The 23,452-nt window shown below is 38.3% G+C and overlaps 1 protein-coding gene across 2 annotated transcripts in view; it reads right to left on the bottom strand.

The window, feature by feature from the left end:
• Window positions 1–5,380: 5,380 nt before the first annotated feature.
• The window catches only part of RSPH3 (radial spoke 3 homolog (Chlamydomonas)), a 23,004-nt gene continuing 4,932 nt past the window's right edge, over window positions 5,381–23,452 (bottom strand). The window contains exons 2-8 of one of the 2 annotated variants that reach the window (XM_011952776.1): window positions 22,041–22,128; window positions 14,753–14,894; window positions 12,131–12,276; window positions 10,963–11,166; window positions 8,928–9,090; window positions 6,411–6,497; window positions 5,381–5,998 (exon numbers count right to left, since the gene is read on the bottom strand). In XM_011952776.1, the coding sequence (XP_011808166.1) occupies window positions 5,688–5,998; window positions 6,411–6,497; window positions 8,928–9,090; window positions 10,963–11,166; window positions 12,131–12,276; window positions 14,753–14,894; window positions 22,041–22,128 (1,141 nt within the window). In that variant the 3' untranslated portion in view covers window positions 5,381–5,687. The remainder of the gene's footprint in view (window positions 5,999–6,410; window positions 6,498–8,927; window positions 9,091–10,962; window positions 11,167–12,130; window positions 12,277–14,752; window positions 14,895–22,040; window positions 22,129–23,452) is intronic. The other variant, XM_011952777.1, reaches the window with a different exon arrangement.

Below are 23,452 nucleotides of genomic sequence, written 5' to 3' on the forward strand. Positions count from 1 at the left end.
CCTTTCAATAGCTCCTAAGCTTCTGTTTCTTGGTTACTGGCTTTCAAGGCTACGGTGGAGCTGGGAAGAGCGGGATGGAAACAGGTCAAGTTAAAATGCCATGAAGTTTACTGTTCTTACTAAGATTCAATCATTTTTCTTTAATAAATGTTTCTCATTGTTGCAAGCCTTTGGTTAATTTCTAGAGTTCTGAAAATACTGATTTTGGCAATTCTGGCCTGCATTCACATTGCTTTTATGGAGGAACAGATTTTCAGAGATCCTTATAAAATCCACCATTCTAGAGGTGTTTTGTCCATACACATTAATTTCTGTATTGTACTTTAATATAAAGGTGTAGTCAGGACATGCTGAAGAATACTCAATTTTTGCTCCTGACTGCTATACTTTTTGAGTTACCTATTTTTTCCTGCCATTTCTCTTAGGTTAGTGCTATGAGTTTTCCCACAGCAGTCCCACTTCCCTGGTTAATGTTACTTCTACAATGTTGTAGGGTCAATAATGAAACAGCCTAGTTGATTAGCAACATGTTAGGATAGGCTTGCAGGGTCCACTGCAAAGTATGTTGACTTCATGACATTGTAGCTGCTCAAAACTCATTTTGGCTTTTCTCACCGATGTCCTGGAAGATACAATTTTTAGGCATTTGAGTTTAGAGAAAGTGATTTGGTGATGGGTGATTGCCGAGTCAGATTACACCTAGAGTTGTCTACCTAATTCTGGGAAACATGTTTTAAGAGAAACTTTGACCAAATAGCCATTTCAAGTTAACAGTGACCAGGCTGGTGAGTGGGCAAGTTCTGAAACTGTGCCACATGAGGAATAATTGGGAAGAGTGGTGAATCTCATTGGGAGAAAAAAAACTTGGTGGGGGGGGGATAAAGAAAAATTTATTGGGGTACATGATAGGGCTGATATGGCAATAAAATTATTTTGTCTGCCTCTACCATAATCATGCTCTCATGATTATGACCAATAAGCAAAGGTTATAACAGGACAGGTTTTGAATCAGTATGAAAGAAATTTCGAATAATGAGAACTGTCCAACAATGTTATTGACTAAGCATCTACCATAGCCCAGGCCTGTGGAGACAAAACCAAATAAGACAGAATTGCTGTCTAGAGCAGCTCATAAAGTGAAAACCTCATCCTTAAAGTGATGAAACAAAGACTAACTGACCATCTGTTAAGGATCCTGAATTAGATACTGAAGTATGTGACAACTAAAGTCCACTCTAAAATGAACAATTTTAAGAGTCTGGCACCCCTACAGAGCTGACAGATAACTTTAGGGTGAGATAAAATATTCATTGAGAGTCTAGAAGATTCCAAGGAATACAATATATTTTCTAACTGTGCTCACCAAAGTCTTTTACGGTCACGAAATTATGTATGAAGTTGGCAGCAAGTCAACCTTACCTTAGGGTTTTACTGACACCTAGTGGTTATAATCTAAAATGTTAAAAGACAACATACAATTATCACAAAAATGTTCATATTTATAAAAATCATAAATGAATATAGTGATAAAAATTCATTCATTTTGAATTCTCTTTCCAAAAAGAAGTTAAAATTGCTTAAATGGCATCTTATATCTGAAATATTTTTATCCTAAAATTTCAAACTCTTTAACACTTGATTATAAGCAAGCCTACAATGCTATTAGTTTATCTTTTAACTCATATCTTTCAGTTGCAGGCTTTGAATCAGTATGAAAGACATTTCTAATAATGAGAACTGTTCAACAATGTTATTGACTAAGCATCTACCATAACTCAAGCCCAGTGGTCTGGCTTTGAATCTGCTTTCAAACTCCACCTTGTGTTGCTCAGAGTTACTTTGCAGGCCATGTTCATAGCCCTCAGATGGCCTAAATGCAACGATGTCTGTGCTAGAGAAGATTACATTCTACCTCTCTGATCTATTTTAGTGATATGGGAATTTATGTCAGGAATGACAATTCTTTTTTATTCTTTTTTCCTTTCTTTTTTTTTTTTTTTGAGACTAAATCTTGCTCTGTCGCCAGGCTGGAGTGCAGGGGCACAATCTTGGCTCACTGCAACCCCCGCCTCCTGGGTTCAAGTGATTCTCATGCCTCAGCCTCCCGAGTAGCTGGGATTATAGGCATGTGTCACCACATCCAGCTAATTTTTGTATTTCTAGTAGAGACGGGGTTTCACCATGTTGGCCAGGATGGTCTTGATCTCCTGACCTCATGATCTGCCCGCCTCGGCCTCCCAAAGTGCTCAGATTACAGGCGTAAGCCACTGCACCCAGCCAGGAACGACAATTTCAATATATTTACTATCTGTCCTTCATTTTATTATTATTTAGCTTCTGTTAGCTCAGTGTTAGCCAAAACATCAGAAAGAAATAAAACTTATGAGAAGGGTATTAGCAAATGTGTGAAAAAGTCAAGTACTTTTTATACTCCAAAAAGTATTTGGAGCTTATAATTCCTTTAAAAGTCATACTGAGGGTCATAGTTGGAGAACCAGCATTTTGCATATGTTATGATGGTCCCATAACCATCCAAATGTTAGTGGTACTCATTTTCTTCCATCCTGGAAGAGTTTTATGTTCCCAAACCATTTGCAAAAGTTGCTTAGTTATGAAAAGTCATCTAGACATATGGAACCTAAGTATGCTATCTTGTAATTTCCCATAAAATCCTTCAGGTACTTGAAGAAATTCTTCATAAACTTTGTTTCCATTTAACATTCTTTTCTCCAGATAACATATAATGTGTTATCTCTAAGCTTTCTCACAGCAACAATGCCCTAACCTCTCAATTATTTTGGTTTCTCTCTAGGATGGACTAGGATTGCAATTAAGCTTAACCCATTAAGTGTGGGGTTTATAGATATCAACTTCTTTTAATACATTGAATTAATTTATGGATTTATAGAGCATAGGTCTGGCATCTGCAAAGTGTTTAATGGACTGGATCATTCTAAAGGAGAATTAGAGGATTATGAAAGATAATCAACCTCAAATCAATTTTAAGGTTTGTTTGTTTTTTTTTTTTTTTTTGAGAAGGAGTCTCGCTCTGTCTCCCAGGATGGAGTGCAGTGACCTGATCTCGACTAACTGCAACCTCCACCTACCGGGTTCAAGCGATTCTCCTGCCTCAGCCTCCCAAGTAGCTGGGACTACAGACGCCTGCCACCATGCCTGGCTAACTTTTGTATTTTTAGTAGAGACAGGGTTTCACCATGTTGGCCACGATGGTCTTGACTCCTGACCTTGTGATCCGCCCACCTCAGCCTCCCAAAGTGCTGAGATTACAGGCGTAAGCCACTGTGCCCGGCCCAATTTTAAGGTTTCTAAAAACTAGTTACAGATATTTTTAAATTGGTAATAACAATAATAATCAGCAATAGCCCTAATTAAAAATTTTTGGTCTTCTTGTCAAAATTAATACCTTATAAATTTTTGGGTGATCATAAAGACTGTTTAACAAGATGGAACTAGCCCAGTGATGGATGACAGGTGTGATTTTCATGTTTTAAATGCTTTTAATGCAATAATTTATTTTAAATTATTCTTTATACCTCACAAAGACAGCAGGTGATTAGAAGAAAGTATACTAGATTAGAAGAAAGGAGATTTGGGTTCCAGCTTTAGTCCTACTCCCCACTAGGCTTGTCACCTATTGCAAATCACTTAAAATCCCTGAGCTTTGGTTTCTTTATTTACATCATTTACTTCATTTAGCTCCACTGCTAGGCTGTAAAAAACATGTAGTAATCATGACTGTTCACTGCTGTATCTGCAGCCTCATTCCCAAGGCAGAGCAGGCATTCAGCTAATGTTTGCTGGCTGATCGAATTAAGGATTAGAAACTAAAAAATACAAATATTGTCATGCATGCTTCAGAAGGTTGCCATGAGGCTTAAATGTTATAGTGAAATACCATATGGGAAAATGGGTGCATTCTTTTTAAAAGTTTTTAAATGTGGATACATTCTTGGTACCTAACTTAAAAGAAATTAAGGTAAATGGGTTAATAATTCTAAGTTATGTTAAGTCACTACTTTTATATATTTATAAGTATTCTGAGAAAAACAGACTCAGCCAGGTGTGGTGGCTCATGCCTGTAATCCTAGCACTTTGGGAACCCAAGGCGGGCAGATCACTTGAGCCCAGGAGTTGGAGACCAGCCTGGGCAACACAGCAAGAGCCCATCTCTACAAAAAATACAATAACTAGCCAGAAGTGGTGGTGCACGCCTGTAGTCCCAGCTACCTGGAAGGCTGAGGTGAGAAGATCACCTGAGCCTGGGGGTCAAGGCTGCAGTGAGCTGTGATGGTGCTGCTGCACACCAGCCTGGGTGTCAGAGTGAGACCTTGTCTCAAAAAAATAAAAATAAAAATAAGTAAAAAGAAAAATAGGCTCTATCTATCTAAAGGCTCCGAAGACTTCAGTTACTGCTTACTATTAGCAAGGCTTTGGAGAGAAAATAATCTGTGATTTTAATACTGCAGGTAAATTCTCTAACACATTCAGATTAAAAAGTCAATTGTTAATTCCCTATGCTACAGCACAGTCATAATATGTAAGACCTTAACCATATTTTAAAAAGATAAGAGATGGATGCCTACTAACCTTGAAAGATCTAAGACATTCTCTTAAGTGAAAAATAAAATATGCAAATAATGTTTATATTTATATAAAGAAAATCAAGCTATATATTTCTAGATTTTCAAATACATTTGTATAGGAGTATCTCACAAAAGGCCTAGATGGTTCATACCTAACTGGTAACAGTGATCTGCCTTCGAGGAGGGGAGTGAGACTGTGTAAGGGCAAATAGCGATTTTTGCTTTATTGGCATTGCCTGAAATTTTTTAATAGCAGGAATGTGAAAAAATAGATGAGAGCATATTACTTATCCACTGAATTCCTTAAGCCTTACTTGAATATTGAAGCTGGTCCTTGCAGGAAGGGAGCACTGAAGCTTTCAGTAGCACAACATTTAGGCATCCTCTCTTTTTTTTTTTTTGAGACAGAGTTTTGCTCTTGTTGCCCAAGCTCACCATAACCTCCACCCCAGGTTCAAGTGATTCTCCTGCCTCAGCCTCCCGAGTAGCTGGGATTACAGGCACGCGCCACCACACCCGGCTAATTTTTTATTTTTAGCAGAGATGGGGTTTCTCCTTGTTGGTCAGGCTGGTCTCAAACTCCCGACCTCAGGTGATCTGCCTGCCTCAGCCTCCCAAAGTGCTGGGATTACAGGTGTGAGTCACCACGCCTGGCTAGGCATTCTCTCTTATAGTAGGTGAAATAGTTTTCCTATAGAGAAGAAAAGCTAAATGGCTGACAGCACTGATATTGAACATTAAATATTATACGTACTAAAAAAAACTAACCTGTAAAATTAGAAGGACTAAGGAAAAATATATTTGCTGGTTACATATAATGGTAATAGAAAGCTAGTAATTAAATATAATTCTCATTAGAATTACAATATAGCCTTTGAATATTCTATTAAATAAATGAATTCAATTAGTTTCATTTTCAAATTAGTTTTATTTTATCACATTTGATTGGCCCAGTCCATTAGACAAAAAGACATATTGACTAAATACAACATAATTTCTATAACCTGAGGGGACTTGCACATCATTACCTGATTGCTTGCTGATTTGGCTGTTGATTGGTTTCATGACTTTGAAGCTCCCCTCCTATGACAATTCTTCCTCCTCTAAGGACTTCCTCATTGCTGTTTCTTCATCCTGCTCTAACAGCTCTGTCTCTTCCATAAACTTCCTTTCCTGGGATGACCTTCTGTCATATGTTGTTCTTTGTAGGTAGTCTCCATCTAAAAGCAGCCCCTGTGTCTGTGACATGCTCTGCTCCGGGAATTCAGAGGCCTCCAGTGACTCTGTCACTGCTCCAGGACTACCAGGCTCATCCTCTGCTTCTGGAGACTGATGTGTGTCTTCCTTATGCTCATACATATACAGTCTCTTTTCAACCACTTCACGGATCAACACTGAAAAGTTAAGTGTCCAGACATCATTATGATTTTCATATTATGGTATATTTTAGGAGTTACAATGCTGACTTATAGATGATTACAAAACCTTCACGAAGCCTCATCCCTTTCCTATGTCATAACCTTTTTTTTGAAGTCAGCATACTTAACTTCACACTTAATGCATTAAATATAAATTATACTCTGTTTTAACAGAATATCATTTATGAAGTAATGACAGAAGATGTTAATAGATATCAAATTATAAAAGAGCCAAAAATAATATTGAGGGTAAAAATTTGCACTTCTATTAATACAATTGATATACTAAAAGTTTAAGTATTAGAACTGTAAAATTAACCTTTCAATTATTCAATTTATTCTTTCTACTAAAAATTTTAGAGATGAATTTTTGGATAAAATAACTTACTGTCAAGCACTGTTCTTCCCACCATGCTATATTCCATGGTTTTTTCAACTTCATTCATTAGCCATGGAAGAAATCCTATCTCAATATCTGTAATAAAAGAATTCATTGATTTTTATGTATCATCAGAGGAATAATGTGCTTTTCTCCTAATGTAATAGACTCATCAACATTAGTTTCTTAATAAAAAATGTTAAGTAGACTCATACAGCATAACTTTTGCCGTATTCCTTATATATGTTTTGGTCAGTTTCCTTTCTGTTGCATAAGTGATTTTTTTTTTTTTTTTTGAGAGTCTTGCTCTATCGCCCAGGCTGGAGTGCAGTGGCACGATCTCTGCTCACTGCAACCTCTGCTTCCCAGGTTCAAGTGATTCTTCTGCCTCAGCCTTCTGAGTAGCTGGGACTACAGGCACACGCCACTACGCCTGGCTAATTTTTGTATTTTTAGTAGAGACGGGGTTTCACCATGTTGGCCAGGATGGTCTCAATCTCCTGACCTCATGACTCACTTGCCTCGGCCTCCCAAAGTGCTAGGATTACAGTTGTGAGCCACTGTGCCTGTCCCAATATTTTAAGAACTATGAGGCCTTCCTTGGAGTCAAGGCATTTGGAGTTTCCTTCATAGGTGCAATCTGAAATGGATCAGGGAGGCAGGGGGAGGATGTGGGTTTGGGAGACCTCCAATCCAAATGCAATGCAAATCTGGAATTGAGCAATGCCAGTAAAAGAAAGTCTCCACCTGAAGCCCAGGGCCTAATGGAAGGAAGCTGATCAGACTCAGAGAATGCAGGTGAGAGGGCATTTGAGGAGGCAGCCATCTAGAAATAGGTCAGAAACTAGGTATTTCCATCAGTATTAAGTTTGTTCAAACTGAAATCTACTGTGTAAGCATTTTAAAAATATGGTCTATTACAATATATATTTTAAAGTTTCAAAACAGTATTTTTTGGAGCAGGCATCTAATTTTATTTTTCAATAGGATGAAATGGAGAGTGTGATAGAATATTATATTCACTACTATAAATAATTTTAATCTCAGGTATGAATTTCATTTGCAAGCTTTTAAATGATCTATAACTTACATTTTGGCAATCTGTGATAGAAAAAAGGCTACTGGTCTCTCTGGCTAACAGAGTCCAAGCTAGAGCCCAGGACAGCAGGATGGTAGCTGAGAATGAACACTGGACTTGGAGTCTGAGTTCCAAGTCAGTTTGAGGTCTAATATTTCCACTGCCTGAGGAGTTGGGAGCAAGGCATTTAACTTCTCTGAGCTTCAGTTTCTATTTCTGAAAAAATGGGAATTCTGTCTGACCTGTCTATCCTACAGGGTTATTGGGAGTATCAAATGATATCACCTATGAAAAATACTATGTATATTAATAATATTTGTCTGTGATCTCACCTCTTTGTATTGAATTGAATAGGTAATCAGTGAAAATTAACATTACTAACATGTGTCCTAAATACTACTGCCCAGCAAAATAGGACCTGTACACCAAGCACGGTGGATGTAAGCGCTTTTCACCCTGAGGAAGGTGGGTGGTGGTGAGGACATGTAACTCTTCCTTTCCACTGGCCGAGCAGCTAGGAACGCAGACTGTGAGGGGATACAGACAGACAGCTATCAGGCTATTGGTTCCCTAATGGCAGAGATCAGGGATCCTTCTTTTTCTCCAATACCAAACACTGCCTGGAACAGGGTAAGAGCCTAATTAAATGAATAAATGACCTTGATAGCTGCCCTCAAAGGGTTTTTGATTGGAATAAGTCAGCTGAGAAAAAGTTAATAACAACTACTTACGCATACATAGGACTTTACAGTTTACACAGTTTCATATATTTTATGACTTAACTCCTAAATAATCCTCATTTCAGGTTGGGCACAGTGCCTCATGCCTATAATCCCAGCCCTTTGGGAGGCCAATTGGGGCAGGCGGATCACTTGAGGTCAGGACCAGCCTGGTCAACATGGCAAAACCCTGTCTCTACTAAAAAACACAAAAATTAGCTGGATGTGGTAGCAGGTGCCTGTAATCCCAGCTACTCGGGAAGCCGAGGCAGGGAGAATTGCTTGAACTTGGGAGGCGGAGGTTGCAGTGAGCCAAGATCGTGCCACTGTACTCCACCCTGGGCAAAAGAGTGAGACTCCATCTCAAAAAAAATTAAAAAAAAAAAAAATTAAAAAAAAATTTCTCATTTCACACATGAAGAAACTGGAGGTCATTAAGCTAGCTAATGATAAAGCTGCAACCCAAACTCAAGTTTTTCAATACCAAGTCCATATTTCTTTCTACTATACAAATGCTGCTTCTCAATAAACAAACAATAATATCCTTAAATCAAGATCTTCAAAATACACATCTCATTAACAACTGTACTTAATTTAAACAACTAAAATTGACTTTGTATCAGAAATAGAAAGATTCTAATTCAAAATAAAAATGGACATAACATAAATTTGAACCATTAAGAGGATGCTTATTACAACAGAATTAATCTAACAAAAATATCTACAAACCTCTTTCAATGGGATCATAAAAGTAGCCACTATCCCTGAGGCTGCCAAAAACAGACGGGAGAAGGTCAGCCAGGTAACGCTGTGCAAATGCTCGGGCGGCGATTTTTTGTGATGTCTCATTGTGCTTGTGCACTATTTCCCACTGCTGTTTCTTACGCCGTTCCTGCCAAAATAACATAGGTGGTTATTTAGCTCTTATGCCCTCCCCAAGTACTGAATCTAGTAAAGTTAATAAGTAGAAGAATTCAGACTTATCAAAAAATGGGCAGCGAGGTGTCTATCTATTAAAGGTCCATATTTTTCATCAGAATTTCAATGAATTTCAACAGCTAGTGGGTACTGAATTCAGGAAGTTATAAAAGATGGAATTTAAGGTAAAAATCTCACTATTCATTTCAAGTAAAATAATTTCAAGACATACATGCTTGACAGTATAGATGGTAGCAAAAAGATAATCACCACTATATGTATTTTAAAATAATATTATCATGAAATATTACTGGTAAGAAAAATTACCAGTGGGCCAGTGAATGAGTTCATTCGTAACAATTCCCTGAATTTGTAAAGTTGAATGGTTCTGAAGATTATGAAAGCCTCTTATTTTTTGCTGTTGCTTCCTTTAGACCATGTAATATTTACAAAGCTGATGAATCCTGTTCTCTACTCTCATGTGGAAGTGGGAGCATTAATATATTTTCTAATTAAATCTATATTTAAACTCTAAACAAATATAAATCTAGGTGATTCCTGTATCCAGCTTTCCATAATATATTTCCAAATAGTGAATAAACAAATATTTTTTGATAAAGATTTCATGACTCATTTCAACAAAGTTTATTTTGCCACAATTTATATTTGTAAATAAAGTCTTACTTTTGCACAATCCTTATTGTAAGCCCTATGCTCTTTACACAACTAAGTATTCATCTTGGAATTAAAGTCCATTTGATAGGTGTTGAGTAGGATTTCCCAACAATTACGCCATTTTTCATAGCATAGTAAGTTAGGCCCCTTGGGAATTTTTTCTGAACTGTTTCAGGTATTAAGATACTACTTTATAATTGTTCATCAGTATACAACAAAGGGTGACAGTTATTGCCAGAACCAGAAAGACTATCTATTCTAGTGCTTCCTAACTGTAGGCTACTGGCACATTTAAAAAACTAGATTGTAAACCTTTCCTTATTGAAGATTCTAAAAATCCTGAATCTGAAAAATACTCTATAAGAACCCACATCAGTCTGGTGTGTCACTAAGGGTATAAAGAAGGGCCTGGTCACGGAGAAAAAGAATCAGAATTCTATCCAGATGCCCTGCTTCTTACCCACAGTCTCTCTCCAATACACTCACTTTTTCCTTCCTTCCATCTTTCTGCCACTGACTTACAGCAAACCAACATATATGTTTCTTTCTTTAGCACTGCTGATATTTAAGAGAGTCTTCAACTGGGACACATGTAACTTAGGAACTTTCATTTTATTTAGAAACTTTTGGAAACTCACTTTAGGTATATTTATGTAAGCTGGAGTTTAAAAGATGGAATTCAGTCCACGAAAGATCTCTGATCTATAGAAGAGACCTGAGCAAAAATATTATAGATCTTTTTCTTTTCTTTTTTTTTTTTTTTTGAGACGGAGTCTCCCTCTGTCGCCCAGGCTGGAGTGCAGTGGCCGGATCTCAGCTCACTGCAAGCTCCGCCCCCCGGGTTTACGCCATTCTTCTGCCTCAGCCTCCCAAGTAGCTGGGACTACAGGCGCCCGCCACCTCGCCCGGCTAGTTTTTTGTATTTTTTAGTAGAGACGGGGTTTCACCGTATTAGCCAGGATGGTCTCGATCTCCTGACCTCGTGATCCGCCCGTCTCGGCCTCCCAAAGTGCTGGGATTACAGGCTTGAGCCACCGCGCCCGGCCAGATCTTTTTCTAATATATTCCCAAAGATCTTTAGTTTTATGATATATCATCACATGTAATTTTGAACATAATATGCTAACTAGCCAAAAGACTGCCTAAGAAAGAAAAATACAATTATATATACTTTTTCTTCTCGGTGTCGCCTCTCTTGCTCTTCAAGTCGTTGAACTTCAGCACGTTCACTATTCCGTAGTTCTTCATACTCACGCTGACTGGCCCGCAGATTAGCCAGCTCTTCTTCTTCCATTACTTCCAGAAGAGACTGCTCAATTATCTTCCCCACCAAAACTTCTAACACTGGTTTAACTTCAAGATCAAAGTCAAAGAGCTTAAACATACAAAATAAAGCAAACTTAAAATTTTAATTATGAATCGAATGCTCAACAAAAATATAATGAATAGCAATAACAAGATATTATTTATTAAGTGTCTCCTGTGTGCCAGGCACTGTGCTGGTGCTTTATTTATGGTTTCTAATCCTCAAAATCAACAACATTTTGTTTACAGGCAAAAATCTGCTAAGTCAAAGTTATGAAAAAAATGTATGCATTCATCAAAATGAACCCTGACACTGAAGAGAAATATCCTAGTCTGTCTTATTCTTTGCCTTCTCTGTTTGATTTTTATTTATTTTTAAATAACAGTTTGATGAATGAAGGAACAAGAATAGTATTTTGGTGATTCATTGCTAGGATTTCTAGGCAAATATAACTTTCAGATAGCTTCTGAAGATTCATTTTATTTCCCAATTTCAATGACAGTTCTTTCAAGTTCCCACGAGTGTTAAAACTCATTTAGGTCATTATGAACATAATCATTGCCTTCTCTTCTTCAATTTCATAAACAGGCTCATTTATGCATTCCACACTGATAGAAAAATGTAATTATTAAATTTTTTTTTAAATGAGAGAGTATCTTTACAAAAGTTATATAATCCACAAGCAACTAATTGTGGAATCTTTTATACCAGGGATATTATTTTTCCTTACTTAGTACAAATCTATCTTATATACATACATTAAGCAAGCATACAAACAAACAAAAATCAAATGTGGAAATATTCTAAAAATATTTTAAATAATTTTGTTTTTAATTGGCAAAGAAATCAGGACATGGTGTTTTAAAACATTTCTGAGTACTATATGATAAAACCATTATAGACAATATCTGGAAAGAAATCCAAGAAGTCGAATCTGATTGTGAAGTGGCTCTTGTTCATATTAAGCATTATCTACACCTAACTTTATCCCATTTATAAAGATTATAGAGGGAACCCACAGGATATACTGTACCTCTCCTTCTAGTATTTGGGTGGCCACATCTTTGCCAGTTTTGGCAGGAATAAAGAGTGGTGTTGGTGGTCTGTCCAAAAATGCATCTGTTTGGCATTCCATATCAACTTCTATTATGCGATCAGCAATTTCTTCAAGGTATAATTCTAAGAAGAATCATCGTATACATTGAGTTTAAAATTTTGGTCTAAGGCCAGGCACAGTAGTTCATGCCCATAATCCCAGTACTTTAGGAGGCCGAGGAGGGTGCATTACTTGAGGCCAGGGGTTTGAGACCAGCCTGTCCAATACGGCGAAACTCCATCTCTACAAAAAATACAAAAATTAGCTGGGTGTGGTGGTGCGTGCCTGTGGTCCCAGTCACTTGGGAGGCTGAGGTGGGAGAATTGCTTGAACCTGGGAGGTGGAGGTTGCAGTGATCCAAGATCATGTCACTGTACTACAGCCTGGGCAACACAATGAGACTCTGTCTCAAAGAAAAAAAATTCTGGTCTATTTCAAGCTATGCGTATTTGAAATTTTAGCTCCTTCAAAACATATTTAAATGAACCAGAAAATAAGTATTAGAATAAAAGTGTTCAAATGGGGGGCTTACTTCACATACTGAACTAAGAGTTTTTAAATATTTGGAAGACCATAGATAAGAGTTAGTCAGGCTAGAACATTTACTGAATGTGTAGAAAGCACTGAGCTTTGTATTTGAAAATGGAACTGAAGAAGAACATGAGACTGTAGATGTGTATAAGATGCAGAGTACAACAGTCGATAAAAAGTCAGTAATACATATATATATATTTGAGTCCTAAGATAGTAAACATACAAAGATTTGAAAATTCCTGGATATTTAAAAAATCATGTACCAAGTCACCAGGTTATTTGATGTTACCTCTACACTACAGATCATAAACAGATGTATGAAAACAAATTTCATGTTAGGAGTAATTTATATGAGGCAAGGGTAATGTGGTATCAAGCAAAGAACATGAGCACTAGAGTCAGATGTTGGGCACAGGACATGGCCAAGTCATGTCCTCTCTGGGCCTCAGTTTCTTCATCTGGAAAATGGGCTATAACTACCCGTCACACAGAATCTTTGTAATAATGAAGGAAATACACAGATAAAGGACCTGGTTCAGTCTCTGAGGAAATACCCAAAAAAAGCTGGCTGCTATTATATCACTTAATATTCTGATGGTATAAAGAAACACGAAAACTTAGCTCTTTGGCTAATGACAGCCATACACACATTCTAGACTTGGCCTAAAGGCAAGTGTTAAAGCATGGAATGGTCCCTTTTGCCTTTACCATGCAGAAATAATCCTGAAGGATCCACTCACCATCTTGGAAGGGTACAAAGTGAACCTTAAGTAGTGACAGTGGTCCAAGGAAAACACCAAGCACTGTCTGATGACCAAGATTCTGTCAACAATACAGCTAGACCCTATAGGACCAGGTAAGCCTCTACAGCTGAGGACAGCAAGACAAGCACGCAAATCCTGACACCTGCCTCAGGGGTGCCTGTGTGGCCCTGGGGAATGTGCACAGAGACAGAACCAGAGGACAGAGGAGGCTGGTGTGAGAGGCAGATGACTCAGATGGGAGTGGGTTTATTCCTCTCAAAAGACAAAATGACAAAGTAGAATTATATTGCTCTCCTTTCCTGTAAGTCCTAATGAAAAGAACAGTGATTCATGTTGGGCTATGAGAAAGAATCCCAGTTTGAGAACAGAGTATGTGGAAAAGGGCTCCTAAGACAGAATTTGTTTGGTCACAAAATTCTTTTATTTATTTATTTGTTGCCCAGGCTGAGTGCAGTGGTGTGATCATAGCTTACTGCAGCCTTGAAATCCTGGGCACATATAATCCTCCTGCCTTAGCCTACTGGGTAGTTGGAATTACAGGCGTGCACCACCATGCTCAACTAATTTTAAAATTTTTTTGTAGAGATGGGGTCTTGGTATGTTGCCCTGGCTGGTCTCGAACCCCTGGGCTCAAGTGATCCTCCTGCCTTGCCTCCCAAAGTGCTGGGATTACAGATGTGAGTCACTATGCTTGGCCAAAATTCTTTGTTTTTTTTTTTTTTTCGAACCCCATCCCACTTCCAGTCATATCCAGTAAGATAATAGTATACAGTCTATGTATTTCTTTCTCTCTCTCTCTTTTTTTTTTTTTTGGAGATGGACTTTAGCTCTTGTCACCCAGGCTGGAGTGCAATGGTGCGATCTCGGCTCACTGCAACCTCCGCCTCCTGGGTTCAAGCGATTCTCCTGCCTCAGCCTCCTGAGTAGCTGGGATTACAGGCGACTGCCACCATGCCCCGCTAAGTTTTTGTATTTTTAGTAGAGACGGGGTATTTCACCCCATTGGCCAGGCTGGTTTCGAACTCCTGACCTCAGGCAATCTGCCCGCCTCAGCCTCCCCAAGTGCTGGGATTACAGGCGTGAGCCAGCACACCCAGCCTAGTCTATGTATTTCTTTAATAAATGAACTTCCCTACCATGTTACTGGGGAAGTATCAGATAGCACAGGAGAGGCATAAATAATACAAAGGCCAAACACAAATGAACTGACAGACAACTGAGTAAACCAAGAGGATACAATGCCAAGGGCACAGTCACACACCTGTTTGCACATCAACATGCTTTCTGCCTTCCACAGGTTCAGGTGTTTGTTGTCTGAGCTGCTCTTGGGCTTGTTTTCTGGCAAGAGCCCTCTTCTTAGCCTCCCGTTGTCTCTGAAGCTCTAGAGAATCAGGCTGTCCAAGCTAACAGTGATAGAAAATACTTCTAGAATTTAGAAAATATTTATTAAAGCATACAAGAACTGCCATTCCAAAAGCAATTCCTGGGTAGTATAAAGGCATTTATCATAATGTTTCCTGATTATCAGTAACTTCATTAAAATTGCATTAGTACTTTGTCAGATAATTACAAAGATGTTTGACAAAGCATAAAAGTAACTTCAAAGTATGACTGTTAACTGGAATACATGGGTGCACAATCGTATCTATATATTTACAAAAACAATAAAAATATTTCCTTTTTAATTTATTCATTGACCTGCTGATCATTCAGGAGCATGCTGTTTAATTTCTATGTATTTTTGTAGCTTCCAAGGTTCCTCTTATTACTGATTTCTAGTTTTACTTCATTGTGATCAGCAAAGATACTTGATAGGATTTCTACTTTTTTGAATTTGCGCAGACATGTTTTGTGGTCTAAGATATGGTCTATTCTGAAGAATGATCCATGTGCTGAAGAAAAAAAATGTGTACTCTGCAGAGGATGGATAAAATGTTCTATGGATATCAGTTAGTCCTAATAGGTCTAGTGTGAAGTTTAACACCAATTTTCTTTTCTTTCTCTCTCTTATTTTTCCTTTCTGTTTGGATTATCTACTCATTACTGAGAATGGGTTGTTGAAATCTCCTATTATTATTGCATTGCAGTCTATCTCTCCCTTTAGATCTATTTATGTTTGCTTTACATAATTGGGAGCTCTGGTGTTGGGTGCATATTTATCATTGTTACATCCTCTGGCTGAACGGATCACTTTATGATTACAGAGTGACTATGTTTCTTTTTACAGTCTTTGATTTGTAGTTTATCTGATGTAAGTATACTCATGTTCTTTTTTGGTTTCCAGATGCATGGAAAATCTTTTACCATCCCTTTACTTTCAGTCTATGTGTGTCTCTGTAGGTGAAGTGGGTTTCTTGTAGGAGCATACAGTTGGGTCTCGTTTCTTTATCCAATCAGCTATTCTATGCCTTTTAATTGGAGAACCGAGTCCTCTTACATTCAGTGTTATTATTGATAAAGCAAGGACTTCCTACTACCATTTTGTTGCTTATTTTCTGGTTGTTTTGTATCTCCTTCCTTCTTTATTGTCTTTCTTTGTGTTAAGTGACTTTATCTGGTAGTATATTTTAGTTTGTTGCTTTTAATTTTTGGTAAATCCACTACAGATTTTTGCATTGTGGCTACCATTGAGGCTTACAAAAAACATAGATAGATATAGCAAGTTGTTTGCAGAGATGACAACTTATCTTAGATCACAAAGAACAGAAGCAAAGAAAAAATATTCTACACTTAACTCCATCCCCCTACATACTAACTTTCAGTTGCTTCACTGCACTTCTTTTTTTTTTTTGAGACCAAGTCTGCACTGTCGCCCAGGCTGGAGTGCAGTGGCGCGATTACCTACCTCTTAACAGGTTGCTACAGCTATTACTGTTTTTGATAGTTGTCTTTTGGGCCTCATAGTAGAATTATGAGTGGACTGCATACTACACTTATAGTATGAGAGTATTCTAGGTTTGTCTATGTACTTAATTTAACCAGTAAGTTTCATACCTTCAAATGTTTTCTTTTGGCACATTAGTGTTTTTTGTTGTTGTTGTTGTTGTTCAGGCTGAAGAATTCCCTTTAACATTTCTTGGAAGATGAGTGTGGTGGTGCTGAATTTGCTCAGCTCTTACTTGTCTAGGAAAGACTATCTCTCCTTTATATTTGAGGGATAACTTTGTGGATACAATATTCTTAGATGATTTTTTTTTCTTTCAGCACTTTGAAAATGTCACCCCAGTCCCTCCTGGTCATCTTACTACCTCCTGGCCTGTACAATTTCCATTGAGAAGTCTACTGCCAGATGGATTGGAGATGCTTCATGTATGTTATTTGCTTCTTTTCTCTTGCTGCTTTTGGGATTCTTTTTTTGTCCTTGACCTTTGAGAGCTTGATTATTCTATGGGGTATTATTTGGGGTGAAACTGTTTGGTATTCTCTGACCTTCCTGTACCTGGATATCTATCTCTTTCTCAAGTTTTGGAAAGTTTTGTTAGTATTTCTTAAAACAAGCTTCCTACTCCTTACTCTTATTCAATTCCCTCTTGAACACAGGTAATTCTTAGCTTTGATCTTTTGGGATAATTTTCTATATCTTGTAAACAGTCTTTGTTTTTTCTCATTCTTTTCTCTCCTCAGACTGTGTATTTTCAAATAGTCTGTCTTTGTCTTCATGTTCACTGATTCTTTCCTCTGCTTGATTCATTCTGTTGTTGAAAGCCTCTAATACATTTTTCAGTTCAACAAATGTATTACTCAGCTCCAAGATTTCTGCTTGATTTTTAAAAATTATTTCAATTTCCTTGTTAAATTTCTCTAACAAATTTCTAAATTGCTTTTCTGTGTTATATTAGATGTCACCGAATTTCCTTAAAACTGCTATTTAGAATTTTTGGTCAGAGAGCTCACATCCTGCCATCTCATTAGGGCCAGTTACTGATTCCTTGCTTTGTCCCTTCAGGTAGGTAGGTCTCGGTTCCTCGTTTGCTATTGTTTCATGTGGATGTATGTCTATGTCTCTGCACTGAAGGATTATTTAGTCCAGTCTTCTCTGTCTGGCTTGTTTTTGCTTTTTATTGGATATATTTTCTTAGAAATCCTTTTTTTTTTTTTTTCCCTTTTTTGAGACAGAGTCTCACTCTGTCACCCTGGCTGGAGTGCACTGGTGTGATCTTGGCTCACTGCAACCTCTGCCTCCTGGGTTCAAGCGATTCTCCTGACTCAGCCTCTCAAGTAGCTGGGCTTACAGGTGCCTGCCACCACACCTGGCTAATTTTTGTATTTTTAGTAGACATGGGGTTTCATCATATTGGTCAGGCTGGTCTCGAACTAATGACCTCAAGCGATCTGCCTGCCTCGGCCTCCCAAAGTGCTGGGATTACAGGCATGAGACACTGCGCCCTGCCAGAGATCCTTTATCACTAGATTGCTGCCTCCTTTTTGGCTCTAGGTGGTGCCTTAAGGCCAGGTTCACCCTGCCTGATGATCAGAGCACTGCCCATCCTGAATAGGGGAGGTCCCAAAGGGGATACACTGGTAGTGGGACTGGCTAGGTGTCTATGCCCAGGGGACCGGTACAATGTTATCTCCTACAGGGTGGTGCTGCTGAACAGCCACTCTCATTTGGTGTTTCCTTTGGTTGAGTTATACAGCAGAGTGGCCAGGGCTGGGGATGGTAGTCTCACCTCCCCATTTTGTCTTTGGCTGTACTCAGGGGTATCTCTCTTTTCAGGAACACATGATGCTTCTTGTCGGCTGAATTTCCTGCCAGGGAACCCAACATGGTAGGGAAACTAGTTGTCCACCTTGATCTTTCTCCAGTGCAGAAATCACAAGTTAGAGATAAATCCTTGTGATGGTTAATACTCAGTGTCAACTTGACTGTATTGAAGGATACCAAGTACTGATCCTAGGTGTGTCTCAGGGTGTTGCCAAAAGAGACTATCATCTGAGTCAGTAGGCTTGGAAAGGCAGACCCACCCTTAACCTGGGTGGGCACAATCTAATCAGCTGCCAGAGTGGCTAGAATATAAGCAGGCAGAAAAACGTGAAAAGAGAGACTGGTCTAGCCTCCCAGCCTACATCTTTCTCCTGCGCTGGATGCTTCCTGCCCTCGATCATTGAACTCCAAGTTCTTCAGTTTTGGAACCTGGACTACCTCTCCTTGCTCCTCAGACTGCAGATGGCCTATTGTGGGACCTTGTGATTGTGTGAGTTAATACTTAATAAATTCTACTGCATATATATATCTGTTCCATTAGTTCTGTCCCTCTAGAGAACCCTAATACAATCCTCCACATTCTTAGTGCCAGGCGGACTAGAAGGAGAGATACTGTAGACATGAACGTCTGATTCTCCTACCATCTCCTTGGAGCTTTTTCATTTTTCTGTAGCCCTGGGAAGTGCCTCCTCCTTCTACTTGACATCTAGAATATTGCTGGTGGTGATCTCCGCACTGTACGTTTGTTCTTGATTTTCTTTTGCAGGGGGAGTGAAGCCAGCCTGCTTCTATGCTGCCATTTTGGAACTCTGAAAAATATTTTCACTGGATTAGAATTCGAGCTTGATAGTTTTTTCCTTTAAGGACTTGGAAAATATTGTGCCACTTTCTTGTCCCCATGTTTTAGGTAAGAAATCCACTGCCATTTAAATCATCATTCTCCTTTAGCTAACATGTAATTTCTTTCTGGCTGATTTCAAAATGTTTTGTTTTTAATTTTCAAAAGTTTGATCTTGATTTGTCTCGGGTAGATTTCTCTGGGTTTATCCTCTTCGGGGGAGTCACTTGGTTTCTTGGATCTGCAGGCCTTTTGCCTACAGATCCAAGATTTCCATCTCCTAGTTTTCCTCCTCTCCTTCTAGGATTCCAACAACATGAATGTAAATCTTTGTGATTGTTCTTCAGCTTTCTCAGGCTTTTTATTTATTTATTTGGTCTATTTTCTCTCTATTCAGCTGGATAACTTCCATTCTTCATTGATTTTTCTTCAAGTTCATTGATTGTTTCCTATGTCATTTCCAATGTACTACTGAGTCCATCCAGTGAGTTTTTTATTTTAGTTATTGTATTTTTCAGTTCTGTAAGTTTCCATTTGGTTCAGTTTTGTATCTTGTACTTCTTTGCTAAGATTTTTGTTTGTTTGTTTGTTTCAAGAGTGTCTATAATTGTCCACTTTTCATTGAAACATGTTTGATTGTTGCTTTAAAATCTTTGTCAGGTAATTCCCACATCTGAGTAATCTTGGTTTTGTCATTTCTTGATTGTCTTTTCTTGTGCAAGTTGTGACTGTCCTGATTCTTGTATGATGAGTGATTTTGGTTTGTATCCTGGCTATTTTGGGTATTATATTTTAAGACTTTGGATCCTATGTAATTTTTCAGTAGAAAGTCACCCTTTTTGTTTAGTGCACAAGCCTGCGTGGGGTTAGAAGTTCAACTTCCTGCTGGGCCCCACTGACACCACCTCAACAAAAGCAGAGGGTCAACCTGTACCAACACATCGGTGCCAGGTAGGGGTGGTAGTTCAGCTCCTTTCTAGGCTCTGTTGACACTGGTGGTGGTGTCTGGAGAGTGCAGCATTGACTAGCACTGCCTCATACCACCTTGTTACTGCCAGATAGGACTGCAATTCAGCTACCCACTAGATTTGCTGGCACCACCGCAGAAAGAGTGGGGCACTGACTTGTGCCATCTCCTACTACCTCACTGGCACTGGGTGAAGGTGAAAGTCCAGCTTCCTGCTCCACCCTTGTTGATACCACCTCAGTGGGAGAAGCAGGGAATCCCTGGAGGTTCTAATGCAGGAGATCCAGGATAGGGTTGAAGCGTATATACATATATATATGTATGTTTAATAAGTTAACCATTGCTTCAGACTAATAGATGTTCCCCAACTTATGTGGTTTATGACTTTTCAGCTTTATGATGATACAAAAGTATCCACAGAGAATGTACTTTGAATACTCATACAACCATTCTATTTTTCACTTTAATATTTAATAAATTATATGAGATATTCAACACTTTATTATAAAATAGGCTTTGTGTTAGATGATTTTTCCCAACGGTAGGCTAATGTAAGTGTTCTGAGCACTTATTTTTTTGAGACAGAGTCTTGTTCTGGGAACATACCTTAGGTGGATTCTTCACATACCTCATTTGACATTCAACAACATTCTCTCTAATGTGGATTTGAATGCTATTATTCATCTTTACCTTCTTTTTAATCACTTATTTCTTGATACTCCCTGCCTCAGACTCTGATTCAGGCACACTGAGCTTCCCTCAATTCCTTAACATTCTAGGTTGTGTTTTTGTTTTTGTTTTTTGAGACAGGGTTTCCCTCTGTCACCCAGGCTGGAGTGCAGTGGTGTGATCACAGCTCACTGCAGCTTTATCCTCCTGGGTTCAATCAATCCTTCTGCCTCAGCCTCCCAAGTAGTTGGGACTGCAGGTGCGTGCCACCATGCCCAGCTAATTTTTGTTTTTTTTTTTCTTTTTTTTTTTTTGTAGAGATAGGGTTTTGCCACTTTGCCCAGGCTGGTCTCAAGCACCTGGGCTCAAGCGATCTGCCCACCTTGGCCTCCCAAAGTACTGGGATTACAGGTGTGAGCCACCATGCCTGGCCTCTGAGCATATTTAAGGTAGGCTATGCCATGCTCTGGTGTTTGGCAGGTTTGGTGTTTTAAATCCATTTTCAATGTTCAGTGAGTTTATTGGGACATAACCTCATCCTAAGTAGAGGAGCATCTCTATCATCAGCTTGTATTAGGCACTTATATGTCATATGCAGTTTAGAGATTCACCTGTATTTCATTTCTGTGCCAAGAACTCACCACCCTTAATATCATACCATGTCTTACTCATCTCTGTATCCTAGGTACCCATAACAGGACCTAAAAGTCAATAAATATTTGTTGAGTGAATTAAAGAAGCAGAATTCAGACTTTTTGATTAAATAATGATAATTGTATTAGAGTATGAGATAATCTAAACAAACCTAGATGCAATCAACAAGGGCTACTCAAAATGTGGGCCTCTGGCTAGTATGTCTATAAACTATTTGAACTGGTCTGTAACAATTTAAGTATAGGAATTGAGAGTAAAAGTTTAGAAATGTTTAGAATGGCAGAGTTCTGTTGAATCTAATGCAAAATTGGGGCTTTTTCTTTTTTTAGTTAATTCTTTTTTTGTGGTAAAATACACATAATGTAAAATTTATCACCTTAACCATTTTTAAGTATAAAATTCAGTGGTATTAATCACATTCACATTGTTCTATCACTGTCGCCATCCTCTATCTCTGGAACTCTTTTCCCCTTGCAAAACTGAAACTCTACACTCATTAAACAATAACTCCTTCCCTAGCTCCCTCATCCCCCAGCTCCTGGAAACTCATTGGGCTTCCATTTGTATGTCTTTTTTAAAACTTCATTTTTATAGTAATTCATCTTTATTTTATGAATGTTTTAGCCTGCAATGGATTAGAAATTAACACAAAGAAACTAATCCTTCCCCACAGATAATGTGAGAACAGGGTGTTAGACTATTCAAACTTAACTTACCACTGGCCCTGTCTGGAGTGCATAAGTGTTGCCTCGAATTACCCTTCTGTCATACATTATGTTTCCATAACGCATAGGTTCTTCATCACTGTAAAACAGAAAATTCTGTATAACCACTTTAATAGAGTATTGGTATCTATGAAGTAACTCATTTTCAATAGGATTTAGACTAAAATAAATATATTTTAAGAAAATAAATTTCTGTTTTAGTGTGGTCCATAAAATAAGGAGGTAAATGGATACAATTTATGTAATGCTTACTATATGCCAGGTCCTTCATGTACATTATTTATTTATTATTCACAATAAGCTGCCAAGTTGGGAATTATGATTCCTTTTTCAGAAGGGGAAACAGATGCAGGAATCTGCCCAAGGTCACCTTGCTAGTAAGTGGCAGGGCTAGATTTAGACTGTAAATCTGTATGGCTTTGGTAAATATGAAAATGGCCCACTTGAAAAGGGGCCTTCTTTAAAGGACTGAAAAAAGCTTGATTCAAAGATTGAAAAGTTACACTAATAAAAAAATGAGGCTTAAAAATTAAGTCAATTTTCTAATTGTTCTTTAAACCCAAACATATTTTTTAAAGTTATTGTTTAAAATGTTAATAAAATTTTTCAGCCTGGCCAACATGGTGAAACATCACATCATCTGTACTAAAAATACAAAATTAGCCAGACCTGGTGGCCTGCACCTGTAATCCCAGCTGCTCTGGTGCCTGAGGCATGAGAATGGTTTCAGCCCAGGAGGCAGAGGTTGCCGTGAGCTGAGATCAGGCTACTGAACTCCAGCCTGGGAGACAGAGAGAGACTTTGTCTCAAAAAATAAATAGATAAATAAATAAAATAAAATATTGATTTCAGGGATCAGAATGATTGCTAGTAAAAAATACAAAAACACAGTTGATATTTTCATTCAAAGTTATTTAAATGGTATATTGTTTATAGCTAAGAAACTAAACATTGCCCTACACCAACAACAGTATTCTATGGGAAATGATTCTGAGTAGGGTATAAGTTGCTTTTTTATCACATATTGAAGCCACTATTGAACCTTCTAACATGTTTCATTGCTTGTATTAATTGATCTCTGGGCAGTGTTAAGCCCAGCTGGCCACTCCTTCACTGAAGCATTCTCTTTCCTAGGCCTCTGTGTTACCACCATAATCTTCTGATTGTTTTTCTACTACTTCTCTAATGCCTTTTTCTTAGCCTTTGTTTGCAGTTCCTCCCATACTGGAGGATTTCCTCCAGGCTCAGCCTTCTCTTGTCCTTAGTTGACCTCATCCATTTTCAAGACTTCAGTTATAATCCATACACCTAAAACTCCCAATTTTTTCTTTTTTTTGAGACGGAGTCTCACTCTGTCGCCCAGGCTGGAGTGCAGTGGCGTGATTTTGGCTCACTGCAAGCTC

The sequence above is a fragment of the Colobus angolensis genome, unplaced genomic scaffold (assembly GCF_000951035.1).
Source record: "Colobus angolensis palliatus isolate OR3802 unplaced genomic scaffold, Cang.pa_1.0 Scaffold35, whole genome shotgun sequence".
Taxonomy (NCBI): Eukaryota; Metazoa; Chordata; class Mammalia; order Primates; family Cercopithecidae; genus Colobus; species Colobus angolensis.